General features: G+C 48.7%; 7 protein-coding genes across 7 annotated transcripts; 1 reads left to right on the top strand and 6 right to left on the bottom strand.

The window, feature by feature from the left end:
- Nucleotides 1–594: 594 nt before the first annotated feature.
- On the top strand, nt 595–2,247 carry TEOVI_000240600 (ATP-dependent DEAD/H RNA helicase, putative; the record flags this gene model as incomplete). The annotated part of the gene is made up of 1 exon (XM_067225489.1): nt 595–2,247. The coding sequence occupies one exon, from the start codon at nt 595–597 to the stop codon at nt 2,245–2,247; it is 1,653 nt and encodes a 550-aa protein (XP_067081590.1).
- A 1,308-nt stretch (nt 2,248–3,555) lies between these two features.
- TEOVI_000240500 (DHHC palmitoyltransferase, putative) lies at nt 3,556–4,359 on the bottom strand (the record flags this gene model as incomplete). Its single annotated transcript, XM_067225488.1, has 1 exon — nt 3,556–4,359. One exon carries the CDS (start codon nt 4,357–4,359, stop codon nt 3,556–3,558), a length of 804 nt encoding a protein of 267 aa, XP_067081589.1.
- A 613-nt stretch (nt 4,360–4,972) lies between these two features.
- Nucleotides 4,973–14,101, bottom strand: TEOVI_000240400 (neurobeachin/beige protein, putative; the record flags this gene model as incomplete). Its single annotated transcript, XM_067225487.1, has 1 exon — nt 4,973–14,101. The coding sequence occupies one exon, from the start codon at nt 14,099–14,101 to the stop codon at nt 4,973–4,975; it is 9,129 nt and encodes a 3,042-aa protein (XP_067081588.1).
- Nucleotides 14,102–14,357: 256 nt separating this feature from the next.
- TEOVI_000240300 (mitochondrial edited mRNA stability factor 1 subunit) lies at nt 14,358–17,198 on the bottom strand (the record flags this gene model as incomplete). Its single annotated transcript, XM_067225486.1, has 1 exon — nt 14,358–17,198. One exon carries the CDS (start codon nt 17,196–17,198, stop codon nt 14,358–14,360), a length of 2,841 nt encoding a protein of 946 aa, XP_067081587.1.
- A 227-nt stretch (nt 17,199–17,425) lies between these two features.
- On the bottom strand, nt 17,426–18,736 carry TEOVI_000240200 (origin recognition complex subunit 1 (ORC1), putative; the record flags this gene model as incomplete). Its single annotated transcript, XM_067225485.1, has 1 exon — nt 17,426–18,736. One exon carries the CDS (start codon nt 18,734–18,736, stop codon nt 17,426–17,428), a length of 1,311 nt encoding a protein of 436 aa, XP_067081586.1.
- A 440-nt stretch (nt 18,737–19,176) lies between these two features.
- Nucleotides 19,177–19,569, bottom strand: TEOVI_000240100 (uncharacterized protein; the record flags this gene model as incomplete). The annotated part of the gene is made up of 1 exon (XM_067225484.1): nt 19,177–19,569. One exon carries the CDS (start codon nt 19,567–19,569, stop codon nt 19,177–19,179), a length of 393 nt encoding a protein of 130 aa, XP_067081585.1.
- A 187-nt stretch (nt 19,570–19,756) lies between these two features.
- On the bottom strand, nt 19,757–21,418 carry TEOVI_000240000 (uncharacterized protein; the record flags this gene model as incomplete). Its single annotated transcript, XM_067225483.1, has 1 exon — nt 19,757–21,418. One exon carries the CDS (start codon nt 21,416–21,418, stop codon nt 19,757–19,759), a length of 1,662 nt encoding a protein of 553 aa, XP_067081584.1.
- Between the last annotated feature and the right edge of the window lie 31 nt (nt 21,419–21,449).

The following is a 21,449-nucleotide window of genomic DNA, read 5'->3' as shown; positions in this document are numbered from 1 at the left end:
GTGAACAAGAGGGGAGAACTGTGAGGGGTTGACACAGTTGTTTAATAGATATATTTACGGATGCTTGGTTGGGCTGTCGGTATCACTTCAACTCATGCTGTTGTTGGTTATAATTTGTGTTGTAGTTGGGGTATGTGTTTTTTTTCTACTAGTGTCTTCGTTTTGCCCCGGCTTCCCCTCCCACACTCCCATTTTCGATTATTTTCCCTACTAATGGTGTAATTTTTTTTTTCCGGCGATGGGTGATGACACCGTTGACAGTGTGTAGTTTCCCTTTTTGCGAGTTGTTGTACACGTTCAGCTGACAGGGAAACTTTCTTTATGAGGTTTGCTGTTTGGTATACATGTACATACATAAATTTATTGAGGTTATATTGTTTGATTAACTTATTTCCATGCTGAATTCGAGCTTAGCATTTCAATTAATTAGCTTGTGTTGAATACCGTATGCTGTTGGATGCGGTAACTTTTAAGGAGTCTTGGACTCCCCCCCCCCCCATCACAGCTTACCTTATATTCAGTGTCTGCTTTGATTTTAGTATTTTTTTTGCTATATGCATTTAGGTGTCGTCCTCGCTTACCCGCCTAACGTTAATGAAAACCTTTGGGGTGCGATATCTGAAGTATTTGAAGGGTTCCCGGGCGGCGTATGGCGGTTCGGCTGGTTCACTTCTCGATGACTATATGAGACAGGGTGGTGAGGCGCATGCGGCTAACCTTCCACCATCCCAGAAGTTTTTCTACGCGCGTGATGCGACGCGGGATTCAGGTGCCTCCCAGAGGCATAGGACAGTGCAACTTCGACTTGGTTCTGCGCAAATGTTAAGTCCAACGACGGCGAACATAGCTAATAACAACGAGGCGCATCCCTTGTTCTTTTCGCAAACGGCTCCGCGTGGGGCCGGATTATGTATTTCACTCGTTGTGGCGCTGAAGAAGCTGGGGATCGGGCGTCTCACAGAGTTACAAGGAGCTCTCATTCCTCTCTTACTGAAGGGTAAACATGTCATCGCTCACGCGGAAACCGGGACGGGAAAGAGTTTTGGTATCGCACTTGCCTGTGCCAATCGAATAATTCGTGAAAATATCAATTATCGTCTTCACACTGTCATTATTGTCCCAACTCAGGAATTGGCTCTTCAATATGACAAGTGGTTGCGCCATTTTTGTGGCTCCACTCAACAGGTTGTTCAAGTTGCTATCGAGAGTATAACGCTTGAAGTGCAGTTGGCCAAGCTACATAACATTCAACCTCATGTGTTGGTGGGAACCCCGCAGCGAGTTGCCGATGTGCTACGTTTCAGTCCAACCTTGCTTGGGGAGAAACTGCGGCGAAAGGTGGACTGCGTTATTTTGGATGAAGCCGACATTGTTTTATTTGGAAACATCCGATTTGGTCGGCAACACATCAGTGGGATTAACTTGGTTGATCGCTTGTTTCGTAGCCGTCGTGAAGAGGTTCCCGCTCAGATTGTTGCAGCCAGTGCGACTATAGATGGTCGTACGGCGCAGGCTCTTAATATGTGGATGCGAAATGACAAAGCAGTTAGGCTTACTACCAGCTTCGTAGAGCACACTATTCCTCAAACAATCAGCTTTTACTTTTATTCGGAGTCTCGCTCATATCCGCTCCCTCGTTCTCTTGAACTCATATTACGGTTAATATGTAAACAGGAGGCGAATCCGCGTGTACTTCTTTTTACAACCCAGGAAGAGGTGGGGAGTGTCACTAACCAATTAAATACTCTGAAGAGCACTAGCCCAGAGGTACAAAAGTGGTTACGGTGGAATGGCAAACGGGAGATCGCAGCACCATTAGAGACGTTACTCGACCCGGAAAAGGGAAAACCAAAACGCATTTGCAGAAGTAAAGGGGACGTTTATGTGAAGGACAACAGCTCTATCGAAAAGTTGAACACAGGGTTACTACTGGTTGGTGTGAGTAGCCACAGTCTTAGTCGTGGGATACACATAAATGAAGTTACACACGTTATCCTCTTTGGTGAATGCCCACCAGCTTCTGTATTTGTTCACTGTGCGGGACGCACCGGGCGGATGGGGAAGGAGGGCCATGTCGTTCTGTTGTACCCACCACAGTCAGGGCGTACAGTGCAGCAAGTGTGTGAGGCAGTGGAAGTACCTTTTCTTCCTGGGAGAATGGAGCAGGTGGAGGAGCTGCTTTTGGGGGGCGATTTTTCGTCCGTAGATGCGCTGCGTGAGGTTTCAGGTGCTAAATGTGCATATTGACGGGTGCTTAGTAATGGAGGTTAACCGACTACCAGGCGTTAACTCCAAAGACTCACGGTTAAGTGCCCGTTGCTTTTCTACTGGCTGTCCTGTGTTATTTAGTGTGTACGTAGGAAGACCGAGAGAGCGTGTTGATGGCCTCTCCAGCTCGTTGGCGTTTTGCTTAGTGTGCTGCGTCCATCACTTCTTTCTACCCATGACGACCTTTAATGAGCACGACAAGCTCGACTCTTTCAAATACCTGATGAGGACCCACAAGATCAGATGGAGGGAAGCCAACATTACAGTGCTGTACTGACCCGTTACCGTCAGCCAACAGAACTGACACTGACACTGACAGTACATCACTGGAGCTGCGGTCCATCTTCATCGTTCAACGTATCTCTTTTTTGTACGCTTGTCCGTCCGAAATCAACCCTGTATCATGCGTTAGAACGCCACGCTGTGTGGAGGAGTGTGGCATACAGTGAACGGTTTGCGGGACATGGTGGGTTGCGGCAGATGCAGACACTGGTCGAACGGTTTCCTCCGGGATGGCAGTCTTGCATATCAATTATAACCACAAATCTCCCATGAGTGTGCTGGCGCCATGTGGCTATTCTGATGCAGCTGTCAAGTGGCATAATCTCTCTCAGGGTGTCTGCTCTCCAGATTACTCGGGAAGTCACCTTTCTTCTCTTGAGATGGTGGGTTTGCACCACACGCTGGTATGTTCCTGTATTCGGAGTTGAAGGTGACAATTTGGGTTGCAAGACCTCTTACGCGAAAGGGTGCTGAGCCAAGAAAACCAACGAGGCTCACGCGTTACTGGGAAGCACCTCAGCTGCCAGTGAATGGCTTGGCACAACATAGATTTTTTAACCGGGAAGAGTGCGGCACAGGCGACCTTCAACTTGATGTGACGAAAATTCGGAAACGAGAAACCCCTTTTCTCGCTCTTCATTTCTATCCCTTTCAGTCCATGAGATATCTAGGGGTGACAAACGCGTAAACTAAATGATAATCAGGATAAACCTTCGCGAAAACAAAAACGCTGAGAGGGGTATAACATAAAGGCGCGCATTTGGGACACCAAATATGAACCAGCAAGAGAGTATTAAACTTTCTCAACGACGTATGGAAACGACAGTTGTGTTTCAACACGGGCCGCCCCCTCACACGAAAAAGGCATCCGCAAGCATCAATATGTTTTGAGTAACATAGAGCAGCGAGTCTACAAGCCACTAGCACGAATTCCATGGCGAGCACGACAGAGTGGCATGTCCAGGTCTCGCTGGGCGTAAGTAAATTGCAAGGCAAAAATATTATTTAGACGAGGGCACATTCATCCTCTTCCAATACTGAATACCAGTTTATGGGCTTCCGCCGAAAAAGAAAGTAAACATTCTGCACAATCCCCTTGTTAAAGGGGTTCGCTGCCCTTGAATCCAGATATGTGATGCGGCCTCTGGAAGAGAGCTCCCACGTTGTCTTGTTGTTGAGCAACAGAGTGCAGTGCAACCCAAGCAAAGAGAGCACAAGTACCAATTGAATGGTGGTGTATGCAACAAAAATAAAGGGAACGATATTCCTACTGATGACGCGGTCGAGGTCTATGATATCCCCGAGACTAAAACATTTAAGTAGTGCCGGTGGTAGAAGGACAAAATAAGGGACTGCAGACGCCAAAGTAAGAACGAAACGCACATGATTGAACTCGCCAACACAACCACCAATGCAGTAACAATGGTGATCGTACTTCCGGACACATCTGCCGCACTTGTCACAGTGTTTGGTCCGCAGGGGCTGCAACAGACGACACACAGAACACCATCTACGGATCGCCCTCTCCCTTGCCGTTGAAGGCTCCTCCGAAGAAGTCACAAACCCCGGATCAGACCCCCAATTCCACAACATAAATGCGTTGAACAGCACCGCCGCAACCATCAAATGCGTCAAACCTGCCAGTCCCTCGGGAAGAAACAAATAGAGGACGGTAAACGTAGCTGATTGTGAAGCGACAAGTCCTGCAGCCGCCACCAGAGAAATCCTCGTCGCGTCAACACTTTGTACACGACCCTCCGAACGGTGAAAAATGGAGGTCCGCTGCCGCCACGGCGGGAGCACGGGCATGGCGCTACATTAGATAACAGGAGAAAAGCTGACAATGAACGATTTGGCATAACAGATTCGCGCACACGCACAGTGGCACAAGCAGACGACAGGCAGGGCCCTAAACAAAGAAACGACAAAAAATAAGGGGAGAAATGATGGTACACTTCACACTGACAACACACAGTAAATATTCGCTGGTCATCGGCATTGATAACATTTAGATCGTAGGACTCGACTAATCGTTTCTCCGCGCAGACGCTTCCGCAACAACAAAGCGAATACTCACACTTTCACAAAAGGACAAGGATCGGCCGATGATGAAAAGTTCAAGAAACAACACAACTCGCCCGCACAACCAGTTACCTAGCATCATTCACCGAAGCAAAGAAAATTAACTACTCGACGCAACAACAAAGTAGCGCCACAAACAAAGAAGGGCGGAGGTTGGTGTATGTAAAGCAGGGAAAAGCAAACTTAACTTGGTTAGGGAGTAATGGCGATTGAGGAATATTGCATCCACATACAGAACCGCCTTGTCTCGACACCAGAAACATGCACGCGCACCTGCCCTGCACACGCACACACAAAAAAAAAAACGTCCCTGAATACGCCACGCGGCCAGCTCAATGGGTTACTGCGGTGCTACCTTCCATGTAACAAGATTTTCCCTCCGATCACAAGCAACGAGAGATTGACCATTAGGACTCAAAGCCAACGACTCGATGCAGTCTTCGATCCCAGGATGGATAAGATCACATGACCACTCTAAACTATTCCCCTTCAAGATGTGAACTACACTCCCTCTACCAACAAACACAATATCACCGACTGAAAGAATGGCAGTTGCCGGAGTTTCCCCCAGCGAGTAGAAACCCAAAAACTCACCATTGATGGAGTACCGTCGGACTTCGTGCAAACCAGCGAGCGAACCACCCGCTAAAATAATGTCCCCATGCTTCGCGTTCACAGTGATGAGATCAAAATACCACGACCCACTGCTACCCTGTAGTCGGTGGTTCATGACACTTTTCATCGGAAATTTGGAGTACGCTGGTGACATGAGATGATTGGGGATAGTACGAATTAGCACACGGCGCTCCGTATCCCACAGTGCGACGTTGCAATCCTCGGAGGATGAGACCAAAATGCCCCACTCGCTGGACAAGCATAGGGCAGTCACGCGTGCGGTGTGACCGTAAAGCACACACAAAGTTCGACAAGCTGTCTGGCGGCTTTCAGTGAAATTGAGTTTACCCTGTAGAAACCTTTGGAATACCTCCTCCCCACCTAGCCGCACTCCCTTCCCATCACGAAAGGTCAACTCAACTTCCAGAAAAGTGTCATACGTCATCGTTAGCATGTGAATGGCTCCAGACTCCATCCCCACGTAAACATTTGGTGAGTCGACCGTTAGAGCTGTTATTTCCCCATATCCGACATGAAATGAACGTGTCTGGTGTGACGCATCCTTGCCATCGACCAAAACAATACAACTGCCTTTGTAACGAAGACAATCCCTAACCTGTTCGTGAACCACTGTGAACGGAAAAACACCTTTCGGTAGCACCAAGGGCCGCACTTGGCCATCTTGAGCCTTGCGTTCGGTGCCCTCATCAATACTGCTTCCGATGCCGTTCAGCTTCGTTCGGGGAAACACAACAGTGGTCCCGCAGCTACGTTTGCAAACGCCGGCAGGGATGAGTCGTCCCGGGTTCAGCAGAACACAAAGGGCCAAATTTGATGCATCGCAGCGGAGGGTAGGACATGGGCTTTGACGGAACGTGATATCTGCTATCTTCCGCCGTGATTTGTGTGGCTGGGAGAACAGCTGCAGTGGAGTTTGCCCAAAGCAGTCAATCTGTGTTTCGTGACTGGAACGGAGAACGTCATCACTGATATTTGGGAGGTTCACAGAACCCTCGTAGGTGAGAGGATGAAACGTGTTCAGTGCTGCGACAGCCTCTTTTCCTCGCTGCCTGAAACCAAATATTAAGTCTATCCACGAGTGCAGATTTTCTGAGACGTAACAACCCTCCAGTGCTCTTCTGAGTGTCTGTGATAACTTGCGAGGGGTAGACGCCCAAGGGGGTAATTGCACATCATTAACGACTTCCCCGTCCTGCTTCGTTCCGAATGGTATACGGTTAGCATTAACAAACAACTCGGGCAAACAGTAAAACTCTGGTAATAGTTCTTTTACATCTTTACCACAGGTTGCTATCGCGTATGCTGCACCAACAGAATCAAACACACGACCCGCATCGTCCAGCTTGGAATTCATCTTCATGAAAAAGTCTGAAAACGGTTGCACACGAACAAGGTAATGAAGAGCGCCTCCTAAGGGTGAGTAGTGGGAACCGTAGTGATAAGGCGACCCGCAACACGATGCCTCCACAGCCATGCCCACATCCGTGGAGGTCTCCGCATAAGTTTTAGCTGCCCTTTGGATGCCCTCCGGGGTTTGAGCACCTATCGGCCTCTTGAGGCAGCGGTACGTGGATGGTGACGTCAAATCCAACGTGAGTGACGAAAAGTCAGCCACAACATGCGGGAATACCGGATACTGTCGCATATCCCCGTAGCTCCGACCCGCGGCAAAGTTGAGGTACATCAAATAGTGGAAGTTGGTGATGCGTCCTTCGCGCCACCAATTACACCACATCTTCAAGTTTGCCTCCGTTAACACCAGAGCCCTATCAAGATAAGGACATGCAACGGTAGTGACGATATCAGAGACAAGTTTCATCGTGTCCTGAGAATGAAAAACCAAAAATATACTTTCACCAGTCGAAAAAAGGAGTTCAAGCGCAGATGGCTGAAGCAAATTACGGCGTGGCCAAACTGCCCGTAAAGAAGATACAGCAAACACCCTCTGGTAGCGACGCACATCTCCATTGCAAGCCACCGTGTCAGACTCCTGGTCGGCCGACGCAGAGATACACGGAAGACCTGAAAAACAACTGCCTCCGTTGCCCTTCGTTGCCTGTGTCGCTGTAACCCCCCTTTCTGTGGCATCTGGGGACGGTTCTGATTCGTCGTGAACGTAAGAAATGGTATGTGGCGACACGTACAGCGTAATGGGAACCCGGTCCATGGGCAAAACCAAGACACACTTTGCCACAAAAGGCTGAGGTCCATCGCAGTGGACTCCGATCAACTGTGGAACGGCCGTAACAGAGTAAATTTCCAACAGTTGTGTGTCATCGGGGTAAGAAATGTCACCTCGATAAACGTATGGGAGCATATCGCCTTTGGACTTCACATGCTTAACCCTCATGGCATGTGCAAAGCGACGAAAGCGAATGCGCTGCCACTCAGGTCCCGTAAAACGGTCGAGCTCCCACTGGTTCATGGGCACAGGGGATGCAACATAGAGATTTACACTTTGACCCCACCATGGTGTTAACGAAAAACGATAGGCTGCATATGCAGCGAGTACTGCCTTGCTTTCCCCCTCGATACATTTTCGATGCGAAGCTACTTGCCGCAAAACGGAGCGGCAGTACTGCTCTACAGCCAGTCCACTTTTTTCCCGATGCTGCAATGCCTGTTCAGCACTTACCGACAAAAGGAGAAGAGCAAACCGCTCACTACATTGATTAAGTGAAGAAAGTGCAGTCGAGTGAATATCATTGATGTACCTTTCCAGCGAAGCCACACCACTACGCGAAAACTCCACTTCCCAATGTACGCTAATACCATCACCCCCCTCTGGTAGAGGTTTTAAGGCGGCACCTCCGATACTCATAGCATTCGTTTTGATGTTCGAATCCAGTTCCGCAACGGACAATGGAGTAAACCCCCCCTTCACGTTAGACCAAATACCGCTGTTGTACCGCACAAGACGGCATATGGACACCGCCATGTTGTATCGACTAGAATTCTCCAGCCGAGATTCACTAAGAAGACTTGATGCACCTCTAGAAACGATTAGCCATGGGGCGCTCTCCCTCACCGCTCTCTCATAATCCACTTTCAGAAGCTCAGTAATTAAAGCACCGGGAGCGAATTGCAAATGCTTCCAGTCGGAACCCAATGGTGGTTCAACCAACCTCTCTCTCTCCTTCCAAGTCGAAAACTTAAAGCCGTAACTGGCGCTGCCGCTACTTGCAACATATAGAAGAGCAAGCTCTTTCATAAGATCTTCTCCGCTCGTGTCTGCGTCATTTAGTAGGGTCACTGCCACTCTCCATTGCAGTGTCAGTAACTCCTGAGAGATCTGCTTTACTTGCTTGGCGTGAAGCCCAGTGGTGCCAGCTTGCTGCAACTGGAAAAATAACCTTTGCCCACCTTCAAAAAATGACATGCAGAGGCGGGCACTAAGGTGGTGGTCTCCAAAATGAATAGGTTTCGAAAACTGAGCCAAGTAAGCCTCCGCCGCCGCATGGCAAACGCAACTCTCATCTTCTACTTTCACCTCACTAGAGAGCCGATAGTCTCTTTCACACCAACTTAGAAGAATCACAACAATTGCAGTGGATTTTAGGAACGAAACATAGCTCATCAGAAACGCTCCGGTAGCAGTTCCCTTCTCAAGATGCATGCTGTAGGCACGTAACACTTCAGATGAATACCGGTAAGCCCGGATTAACGCGCTGCTGATGCAAGCATCAAGCGATCCCTCACGTCCAGAACGTTTTAATATCGACGCTACACACGTTAGAGAGGCTAGACCCACTTCACCTAGGAGATGGCCACAATTCATGTCATTTCTCTCACACGAGACCGAAACCATTCCCACACACATACGGATCACCAACCTCACAAATGACTCAACCAAGGAGGAGCAATTGCCCTCTACCATATGCAGCACGTGCAGCAAGCGGCCATACAACAGAGAGACAGGGAACCCACCGGTGTCAAGAGGAGAAAGAAGCCCACCCTCAAATGCGCCTCTTTCACACGTTATCTCCTCGAGCAGTGACAGGATACCCAACCGAATTTCATTTGGGACGTGGGAAAGAAGTGTGACGAGAAAATACAGAAGCCCACGAGCTCGAGTGGTGTCACCTGAGGCCGCGCTTCGTTCAATGATCCCCACAATAGTAAGAAACTCCTCCTCAGAGAGCAAGTCGTCAACCGAAGAGAGGACTCCCCTCACCATGTACTGGCTTATTACGGCGTCTAACTGGGTCCTAGACATTGGTGTGCGTGAAAACAAAGACAGTGCCTTGCGACGCACGGCCTCGTGTGAAGACTTAAAAATGGCGGTAATGTCTTCAGCTAAACTCGCAGATTCATCTCCACAAAGAATAACATTCTCGTTCATTAAATAAAACACAGCCTCTAAGAGGCCAATCACCCACTCTATCGCCGCGGACGTCAAGGGTTTGTCCAAAGCGAGCAGAGCAGTGGCCGCCTTCACAACCCTTCTCGCGTGAGTCGCCGTTTGGCACAGAGCCGTCAGAAACTCTGTGGCAAAGGGAATGAGAGAGGTATCCCAACTACCAACAATGCCTTCTGAAAAGTGTATGTGAAGATGCAAAAGAAACTCCTCCAAAGCATTGCATTCGCCCTCAGTTGACGCAATATGACGACCAGCACCAAGTATTTGTCTGTTGAAACGGCCATACACATCGTCAAGGATATACTGACGCAATTTACCCACAACAAAGCGAAAAGCACCGGTATCCCTCGCCCAAACAGTAAACTCAAGAAGAAGTGGTAGAATATCCATACGGGTGATGAGTCGGTCACCAACAACATCGCACAAGGAGGATGCCGTTGTCTCTGATACATGTATCCGATGATAAAGCAAGGCTTTGACTAACGCAAGGAGATGGGCGTCCCCACGTTGGGCCTTAGGGCAAAGTAGATTGTTAGTTGTGTGCCATTTAACTGCAGCGCATGCACATTCCCACGCCTCCTCGAATGCCCCCGAGTGGGGAAGTTGCAAGGAGGAAAAACACAAGAAGAAAGGTGGACCACCTAGCGCATCCAAAATGGAATACAGGGGCGTGCTGCATATAAACTGTGGCGCATTCAACAGCGCTAACATGTCTTCCCCCGCAACCCCAGAGTTCTGCAAATCGGACACGGAGCGCACGCCCAGGAAAATCGGTACAGGGATCCGGGTTCCACTCTTTACTGACCGCGCAGAAGCCGGTGGAAGCGTCTCCTCAGCGCCGCTGCCCTGCACTTTTGGTCTGTCATTGGTGGGTTGAAGGTATTCTGCGTTCGACTCGACGCAGAGGTCGCCGTTGCGCACGCCAGCGACAACCACCTGTCGCTCCCTTTTCTGATACACTGCAAAGGGGAATGTAGAAGCCAAAATGGCATTCTCCGCGTTGGCGTAACCCTGCGCCAACCACGGCACTGCCAATCGCATAAGCTGCGCCCCGTGTTTTCCTCGGTTTCTCTCAGACATGTAGGCCAGCGCCGGAAAGAGATTATTCACAAATTTCTTGTCCATGAAATGGAGTGAAAACAAGGAGTCACTTCCCATGGCAAAGAGCATCTCCACCTCAACCCGCGAGAGCACTCCACCGAACGCGCCAAGCGAACCCAAAAGAAACCGCCGCGGATAGTTAGTTGGCGGTCCATCCGTCATGACAAGCGAAACCATGTTTACCTCTCGGAGCAACTGACCGCCCTTACACGTTCCATGACACCTTATATCACTCAGCTTCATCACTACTGATGGCTGGGCATCGGCTTGACTCCCTGTGTACAATGAAAGTTGAACGTTCAGCAAATATTTAGGGTTTCTACCAAATGATTTGGTGCGCTTTTGAGACACTAGCATCGATACCATGCACCACCTTTTGGTTGGTATTTCATCATTGGAGAACAAAACGTATTCAGAATGAAGCCGCTGCTGCTGCTGGTTTCGATCTTCAGGCGACCTCAGTATCACCCGTAGGTGCAACGTTCCTTGGACAGTGTAAACAAGCTGAATAAATGCGCTGTTTCGATTAAAAGCTATTGACATCAAAATAATGTCTACCTCCTCAACTGTATGTGGCGACTTCGGTTCGAGGAGAAACCAAAGAACAAACGAAAAACACCTGTCAGACTTCACCCTGCCAAGGAGAACAGGGATATCAACTCCTCCACCAATGCGTGGTCCCCTCACCTGTAAAGCCGCAGTGTTGTTGCAAAAGTGCGACCGCGGCGTACACCCTGAGGAAACACCGTAAAACAGCACCGGTCCATTGCTTGGGAGAGACTGACGCAACAGGGTCTTTAAAGTAGATAGCACTTTCACAGTTGCCTCGTCGTTGTACAGGACAGAGGAGCTATCGCGGTCACACAAGCATAACCGGAGAAGGTATAGTACGGATGCGCAGTCCATCCCGTATACCCCCATTTCATGCATTGTTTTAAGAAGTATCTCATATCTTTCAAACGAATACTCGCAATCATCGGCAGCCGAAACGGCACAAAGGCTCGCCAAGGTGAGGGTCATCTTACTATCCATCAAGATGTAGATGTTTTCGGACGAGTTGGAAAAAACATTGAACCAAAGCTCCAGTACCGACGCGCCAAGCATCGACTTCTGAGAAGTATCCGAGAGCTGTAGAAGAAGCCGCTGCAGACACCAAAAGTACCCAATGTGGACAATCCGCTGCCTCTCGTGAAAAAAAGAAACGTCACCGAACGACGTGTTAAACCTCCATGAACGACGATGCACAGCACCCCATCCTGCAAACCATTGGGCACAGTCACCTCTGTTGGCGAAGAATACTTCGTCAAAAACAACAGATGAGGTGGACGATGCCATCGCAATAAGGGCACGAACAACCGCAGAAGTGTACACCCTACACCGGAGAAAAGGGCCCCTAGCCAATACCCGTTCAAGTTTCGCGGGTAGATCCCTGAAGAACGTACCTGTTGATGTAGCCTGAATGTAACATAGTGCATGGAGTCCAAGAACTAAGAATTGGCAATAAAAATAATACACGTTCGGTACGACACTGCCTGGATTCACATCGAAGCCGCCTACCTCCAATGGTTGGGGACCTAAAATTTGGGAAGGTACCCCAAAACATTCTGTAACCGTCATCTGTGAGTCAAACGCCCGGCACATGGCAACACACAGTTTCTCAACGCACGTTACGAGGAAGTCAACAGAGTCAGCAAAATGCGTTAAAGAGGACGAAGCATGCGCCAGCAGATCTATCAGCGCCTGCAGACCCCAGCACCCGAGCCGGATGGAATCAACTGAGCAAAAATCGCTCCGTGTGATGAATTCCCGCAGCCCGGCATAGATATTAAAAGTTGTTTCTTCATCATCTCTACACATGGTCGAGAGCAAATCCACACACAACATAAGCGTCTCGCGGCCGTTCTTTGCCTCAGTACCCAACAGCTGGAAAAGAGTGTTGAGAGTAAGCATGAATTCCCTTCGTAGGACGGGAACATTCCCACATATTTCATTCATCATTTGAAGAAACAAATACACCTCAGCGGGATCCTGTGAAATGGCTAACCTCCCTTCCAGCCTCTCGAGTAAGTGAACGGAGAAGAGCCTTGTGAACGTAGACTCTGCATTTACGCGGCTGGTTAAGCACATGACAGCCCGGACAGTGCCTTTCGATATATGTCCCCTCATATCACATACGAGCTCTACCACTAGCGTACAAAGTTGGGTAGCCCCTTCAGTTTGCGCATCGTAAGCCCCGTGGCAGCTGCAAACTGTTACACACAAACGGACGATAGCTAATATCGTTTTATCACAGTCATCACAAAATTTGGCATACTGCCTCAAAACAGCAACCAGTGCTGCACTCACGAGTCCAGCCGACACAACGTCGTCGCCCCCCAGCTTCAGCGCCCGGACGAGGAGTCGGGCAAGGTGAGTAAAGATAGCAGGACGAAAATTCATGGCGATGGAACAAGCTTCCACAAGCACGTTGAGCCCAAACATACCTATTGTCGCCGTATCATCCAGCGGACCGACCTCCAGATTCTCAGCCTCCCAGTGGCAGCCCCTCAGATACATGTAAAGTGCACTGCTGGGCCCCCGTCCATTACCGGGAAAAGAAAGCAACAAGCAAAGAAGATCAAACACTACGGTAGATTCGGTACTCAGAGGAAGACTCGGATCTTCGCATGTTCCGCACCACGTAAGAACCACGGACAGGCACGTCGAAGGTCCGTCCAAATCGCTAAATTCCTTTATCCAAATGCATGTAAAGGCGGCCGTATGCAAAAGTATCTGCAAAATAACCCGTAGCACACAAAGGGAAACGTCAATTCTGCTCGACGGGGAACCCTTCAATGTATTGAAAAGTATTTTTATGGGTGATATGTCTGCTCGAACGAGACGAGCACAGTTCCGGGCATCAGAGAGAAGATTAGAGACTGCCCTCGCAAACGAATCATAGCAAGCACGGTAGGTAGCAGCATCACAATCCAACTTCCCTAACCGACCAAGGACCGCGAAGAATGGCTCCAACTCGGTATGGCTGTCTTCACCTTTCGTGAGATGATTCATGCATTCGCATGGGCTCGAGTTGGAAGCAAGCTCCACAACCCTCAAGTAATCTTCGGGTCTCCCACCTACCGATAAAAGACCTTGAAGCTTTTTCTCCGACCCTAATACCCGGGCGACAGTGGTAAGCAATCTAGTCCTTCTCAGAGAGTCCCACACCAGCAAGGAGTGGGGAGGGCATGCAAGAAGCTGCGCCAGGAGCTGCACAGTTCTCCGCTCTAAGTCTTTAGCATGAGGATTGAAGTACAGCCTCCTGACCGATTCTAGATACTTCACCGCAACGATGTCTTCGGTTACGCGGTGCTCCCCACCAACCAAAGCCATTCTGCGTTCTACTAAACCTAGTCGTCAGTAGCAAAAAAAAAAAGGAAATGAACAAAAGTAATGCAACGATGCACCAGCAGAGTCCTCCACAGAGAGTACGTATAGGTGACATGTTGCACCACCACTAACCAGTGCACCTACGTAAAAGGGGGGGGCATGGATGTGTAAAACCAACTGATTACGGGCAAGGGGGTGGTTATGCATTCCTCCGTTTACGCTAACAGGTGTTACATCAAATGAGCCCCGTGCCTTATACCTATTTTTTCTTCCCCTTGTTCTTTCCTTTCATTTTCGATACTTCCATCTCCACTTTTTTTAACTCAGTCGTCCTGTTGTTTTGTGAGAGACATCGGACTACCTTATCGACAACAGAGTCACTAATGTTTTGAATGCCATGCGCCTTCAAGAAGTTTCCAAAAATACTCAAAGTGGCTTCCCAATTGTGACTATGCGCAGCGTTGATACCAAGCCTAAAGATTGCCGGAGGTGCCTTAGCCAATCCTACCCGTGCGTCCTGGAAAACTTCGCATGCTTCTCTCCACATTCCATTTTTACCGAAAAGGGAAAGCATTATAGAATACGTGCCGCCGTCACGCAGCGACGAGTCTGTCCTTTTGTAGAATTCAATGCTTTCCTCCCATTCAGAAGATCCTATGAAGCAGCTAAGAAGTGCGTTGCTCGTGGTCGCATTAACCTGTACGCCCCTCTCTATCATTTGTTTATAAAGCGCCATCACAATTTCGCGTTTCTCCATAGATGCGTTGAGTGCGCAATTGTACATAACAGAGCGCATTCCAACGTCAGGGTCTCCCGCACTATGCAATGAGAATGCACCTAGTAGCTCCAATGCCCTCAGCCAATCCCTTTCCTTCACGCATTGAAACATTGCCTCTGTGGAGGCAGCAGATTCCGGCGCCCTTGGGATTGTTAGCTGTGTCGCATCACCCGTGTCTCCCACCACTGCTTTGCCAGAAAGGTTTAAATCACTAGCTAGGTGGGTTGACAACGGATTCTTCCCTTGCGCGATTAAGGCGCTATTGATGAATCCAACAGCCTGGGGCAGTGCCACTGCTATGGGTAGGTTACTAGCGTAAATTTCTGCAAGCTCCACGATTTCGCTGTTCATCCGCCTTTCGTATAACAGAGGCAACAACTTTCTTAGTACGAACTTACACCTAAAGTTGGGCTTCTTCTTCAGTATCTGAATCGTAGAACGGAGGGTGTGTTCCGATTTCGAAGCCCTAGCCATTGCAACAGCCGCCAGCACGTGTGCCGGTCGGATTCCTATTTTTGCCTCTTGCCGTTCAATCTCGCGGAACAGGACTTGGGGGCTTTCAACATCAAATGACCTCCAGCATAAAGCCGCTAGAATAGCTGGATCTTCAACATTTAGTCCCCTTTTGCCGATCTCCTCAAGAACATCCTCTACATTTTCCTTCGTTGTACGCAGAAGCTCGGCATAAATAACTTCGTCCACGTGGCCAGATTCAATAAGCTGTGACAGTAAATGTCGCTTCTGACCGCCCTTACTCAACTTTACAAGCTCAATGCTATGTAACTTCCCAAAACGCCCCTGTGCGGTTAGAGTTTTTGATGTATACTCTGAAAGTGCAGTCCTCGCTTCACCGTCCAGTGAGCGAGACTCCGCCAGTAACCCTAAACCAAGTCGTCCACCCTTGTCGGAGAAACGTTGCTGTGATCTGTGAAACACTTCGACGGCCTCCAACCAAGATCCTGACCTGACAAGTGTCGATATCGCCTTCGCCGTAGTGCAAAGGTCTAATGAATCCTTTACGCTGCTTGACGCAGAGCGATAAACCTGGAGAAAAGCCTCAGAATACGTGTGTTTCAAATCAAACCTAGTTGCTTCGTCAAGAAGTTTCCTCTCCTTCAACTCCTTTGAGAGTGCAACTTTAAGTTCGTTCCTACGCGCACCTGGAACGCGCCGAAGGTGCCTTTCCATCAAACAAACCGCTTGCTTAGAAACTGACGGAACTGGTGGCGTTGGGGCACAAACCAGTTCCTTGAACAACTGAAAGCAGGTCTCCCAATCGCTCGAAAAGTATAGCTTTTCTAGGGCACCATTCACCGCACCCACGCAAAGCGGTCGAGAAGTAGCCAAGGTTCTACTCAGCACCCACTCATCGCCCAAAGTTTTATGCTCTTCTTCTCGTCGTGCTTCCAACCGTTCCTTTTCCGCTTTCTCTTGATCCTTCCGCAGTTGTTCTAGCTCTCGCTCGCGTTGCAGTTCCCAGACATCAACAGAGATAGTCTCGGTTCGGGCGTTCTCCCCGCCCCGGGTGCTGGCGGCAGAGGAGCCTCCGGAAGATATCGGTACTGTTACGGATGGTTTGATGGGTCTGTCCACTACTTCCACTACTTCCTTCATTGGTTGCCGCGCCTTCAGGTCCAAGAACGAAAGAGGCTTCGCCTCCGTGACACACGGGCTCTCAAACAGTGGTTTCTCTTCAACAACTGTGGCCCTAGGAGCAACACCGTGCAAAATCCTCTCAGGTGCTAAAAACACACCTCCCGTCGCCGATGTGCGATCCGCTGCGTGTGTATCCGTATGATGTACCCACGGCTGTCGTTTTGCCTCCCCATCCTTCGGCAGAAGAACGGAATCCAATTTTGGAGGGGCCAACTTCGGTACCTGTGGTCCGACCCCTGCAACTCCACCAACCGGTACCGCTTCCTTCGACATATCAGGGGTTGCCGCGAGGTGGGGCTGCCTCTTATGGAGGTTCAACAGTGGTGCCTCGTTCGACGAAGTCTTCTGCATGCCTGATCCCGTTTGTTTCGTTTTCTTCAGCGGAATATCTATGAGGGGAACACACCGGGTATGGAAAATGGGACCCTGAGAGGATTTTACTTGGGATGCCCGATGAGCTTCGAGAAATTCAGCTACATTGTACGACACGTTTCCCAGGGAACCACCCTTCTTTCGGCTTTGGCTTTGAATTTTTTTCAGTTGATGAGCGTATAACTTGCTTGTCGTACCTAGTGGTTTCACAGCCCCCACCTTCTTCGCAGAGTCAAAAAGGACCTTCGCTGCCGCCGCAAAGCTAGAAGGGGGTCCGGTTACGCTAGATGTCATAGTCTCCAGTCCCCCTCATTCTCCAGTGTCGAGAAAAAGTACAAGAAGAATAATTGTAATGGTTACATACTAGCCACAACGCTCCGTTTCTAACAAATCGCTTACGCACAACAGTATTTAATTCAAGTGACATACAGAGTCATCTTTTTTGCGTGATCTGTTGGTTTGTTTTGCTTTTTTTTTTTAATCCGTTTAAAGCACACACGTCCTAAGACGGTATTTTACAACTATATCGAAAACAGTGGGCATATCCCCGTACCAAAGTCATCGTGGAGCTTGCATGCATCGACGACTGTTTGGAATGGTTGTAGCATTGACGCGTGTGCCCTCTCAGTGGCCTCGAGTAGTGACTGAACCGTTTTGACGGGAATGCGCTCTTCACCTACCGAAACGTCAATCAGTGCTACCTCCCGCAGCATCTCTACTATTTCTAGGTACGCCCCATAGTTCAAAGTGACGGCATGTAGGTCTGCAAAAACTGAGCCAAAACGCTCTTGGGCTCTCTTCGTTGCCGTAAACAAGCTATCTATGGGTAGTCGGCTGTCCTCGCAGTTCGCTCGAAAAAGCCTTGCTGTCTCTACTGCAATGACAGCAACGCTGATAAACACTACGGGAAGACGAATAGTTTGGATAAACTCAACAAAGCGATCGTGAAATATTTGGCGAACAACTGAGTGAACATCCTTTACAGTTAGCAAGCCATCATGCTTCTCCGGCAACTTGTAACCCTCCTCTATTCTCATCATGAGACCGCAAATGGCGGAGGAAGCAGATTGTAAAAGACGTCTCACATCCCCGTAGTGCGATGCAGTTTGGTTACATAGATAGTTGATTGCTTTCTCTGCAAATAACGTAGGTTTGATGTGACTGACTCTTCGAAGAATAATTTCCTTGAGCTCAGGCAGACTATATGGTTCGAAGACGAGACGTTTCGTTATGTCCAGTCGACTTCTCGTTTTCGCATCAGCTGCCAGTTCCATGCTATTTGAAATTGTTATCAGTTTACAAAACGCATACGGTAGACTTAACCAATCTACTATCCTGAAAAACGCCTTGTTGTGCTTTTTAAGGACTTTGTCAACTTCATCGACAACTATCACACATAAGGGCGTAGTGCTACTCCCCCAACCTTGCTTAAATCTCTTTTCGATCAGAGCAGGACATTGCTCCGGTAAGCAATTTTCAGCATGTTTTAACCGAGTTTTGCTTAGGTGTGAGTTCAAGGTCCAGTATATATCAGATGTTTTTTGTATAATGTACCCATTAAGAAAGACAGCTGTGGGCTTCGACCCTGCTGGTGACGAGCTCGCAAGAAGAGCGAGGGCGTGGTTCACTGACGCTGTCTTTCCCGTACCCGGCATACCGAAAACCTGCATGACAGGGTGAACTTTATCATTCAAGAAGTCTAATATAGCTTTAACATGGGAATCACGACAGGTGAGCTCCCTAGAAGCTATATTGCTAGATACGCTCAGCGCTGCCACCCCAGCCCTAAGTGCCGCAATGGACTTACCGTTACTGTCCCTCCTTCGTTTCATGGCACCTGCTAAAACCCCAGCTTTTTTTCTTTAAAAAGTTGTAACAAACGGAAAGGCAAACAGACAAATTGTCGTGGGACAGGAAGAGTGATAAGGTCACCGTTTTTTTGTTTTTGCCCCGCAGTACTTCGAAAACTGTCCGGCCTCGAAAAATTAAAACAATGGAGCACGAACACGGTAAACAAAAGTGGGTAGCAACTCTCTCACACCCATTGCTAAATAGAGGGGGGATGGTTGATCGTTGAAAGGGCCTACCGCATCTCTGAAAAAAGACGCTCGAACGCGGACAAAACGCTATTTTACACAGTTCATGCGTTGAGCATAAGTGCGCCTACTTTGCCGCTAGGATACGTAGACAAGTATCCGTTGTGTTCGGGACACACATGCCTGTCTCTCCAGATGCTCAGGTGTATTCCAAGTGTCCCAACTGCTCAACGAACTCATGAAACCCCAAGCACGTGCCACAATGACCGATTCTTAAGTTGTTTGTTGGCTGTAACCAGGCGGATGCTTCCATTATCAACAAAGTATATCTCACGCCAAACGGGTAGAATGCCTACGCCCTTAAAACCACTATTACCATACTCAGACATTCCACGATCCCACTTGAACTTCCTTTGAAAAGTGTTCTCGTCAATTTTCTCAATGGGCACGTGGTCAAGATACCCTCTCTTAACAAACCGGGTTTCGTCTCTTAGTAATTCCTGCACAGTCTCCCCGTGGTGCATTCCTCCCCATGGGCAGCCCATCGCTGCGCCAGGCGCAAGCATCTTATACGCTTCTTCGCCACGACCTTCACGGCGAAGAGAAAGAAAATTTTCAACCACGTCCATACTACAAACGACGACGAATAGGTTTAAAATAACACAAGAGGCTCGGTTACTCTTTGTTTGGAAAAATAAGAGAGAAAAAACATAAATGAGCAACAAGTTCTTTAATTACACAAGTTCGCAAGGAATCTATGTGAGATATTGGCGACAACGGTCCGCAGCGAGACAGTAAAAACAATAAAACTACTACTCAAAAACGATAACACGAAAGGCAAGCATCAAAGCGTTCCCGCGGCGAAATGTCGCCGAACGCCTTCGCAACGTTGTTGTGAAAAGCCTTGTCAGTATCCATATTTTTTTCGATGGCAGCTCTAGCACGGTCCGCGAGTTCCTTTGGGTAATTTGGGTCCATCGCCATCCGGATGGCTTGAGCTTTATCGTCTTCGTCGTTTTCGCTTTGCTCTTGAAGTAGGTGTACGAGCCGTTTTTTGTAGTCGTCCCAGTCACCCCCACTGGATTCCACTTGACCTTTGAGCACAGCACGTCTCAGCTTGCCTATTGCCTTATTTCTCCAGTGCGATACGACACAAGACGGTGGCTGCGCTCCGGGTATATTGTGAATATGTGCAAAGTGCGCTATGGAAGTCATTTTGTGCAGCACCCACAGTTCGCTTCGCATACACTTCCTCATTTCCATAGGAATACGATAGTGATGGTCCGTCGGAGTGTGGGATAAGGTCCCTTTCCCTCTAACCGGCATATCATAATAATCCAACAACACCCACCTCCGATTCACTTTTATCTCGTATTCAATAGGGTGCGGCTCAGTTGGTTTCAGAATAGAATAGACGTTGGTGCAACATAATACAATAACGCCCGAGTCTGAAAGATAGTCCCCCGCTTCCTCAAAAAAGTGCTCCAACGTCCCCGCAAATCCGGTTAGTACAGGAGCATATTCGCCAATGGCATTTGTAAAGAATAAGTTGTAGCATCCTTGATCAGGATAAAAAACGATGATATCGTATTTGCGGCTATTGGGCACTCCGTTGCCATCATCTTTGTCTGGGAACATCTCACCGACTCGAAAACTAATAGAGTCAAACCGTCTCCCCATGCGTTGAGCGTCTTTACGACATGACATCACCGCCCTGGGGTTTGGATCCACACCTCTGACAATGGGAACACCGTTTAACTTTGTTGCAAATACCGCAGCCCCACAACCACTCCTGATTACGAGAGCCGCGTCAAGCTTCAAGGGTCCTCTAAAATTTTTCAACCACTGACTGTACAGCAGGAGGGGCTCCATGTCAATTCTCGACAGTGCGGGCACTCCGAACGGTGGATGTATTCTGTAGCGCTTGGGTAGTAATGGCAACAATTTCGCACCTTGTTCAAAGTGAGAAAAACTTCTCAACAACTGGAGGTACTCATCGTACGTCAAATGGGTGTGCTCAGCTACGGGAAAGTACTCCTCCACATACTGCTGAAACCTTCTCCATAAAACTTGAGACCACTTGAAGTTATCAAAGTACATATTCTGGATACCAAAGCTGGAATTAAGCTCGGGGTCATTGTAATCATCAAGAACCCAGAAATCACGTCGTATAAGCAAGCGACTACATAGCTCCTTTAGTCTGGTTTGCAAACCCACAACGTCAATACTACTAAGAGCAGGATACTCCGACTGCGTGAGATACCTTATCCCCACGTGAGCCCTGTGAATGGTTTCGATTTTACTAAGTGGGGCAACGAAGGCGCCACTTTTTACGAGAGACCATACACTGTCAACCGACTCGGATCCATCAAGAGGCACGTAGCCCAGTGGATACCTCTCTGGGTCCACGGTAGCATCGGGACGGAGTGTGATCGCCCTCACTAATCTCGTAACAACAGAGGAACGGTATCTCTTCATCCTACTTCGTAGAAGGTGGCAGGGAAAAAAT

Source organism: Trypanosoma equiperdum (genome assembly GCF_001457755.1).
Source record: "Trypanosoma equiperdum strain OVI genome assembly, contig: ctg_549, whole genome shotgun sequence".
In the NCBI taxonomy this organism is placed as follows: Eukaryota; Euglenozoa; class Kinetoplastea; order Trypanosomatida; family Trypanosomatidae; genus Trypanosoma; species Trypanosoma equiperdum.
The sequence above is the reverse complement of the archived record's forward strand: the minus strand, read 5'-3'. Positions and strand labels throughout refer to the sequence as shown.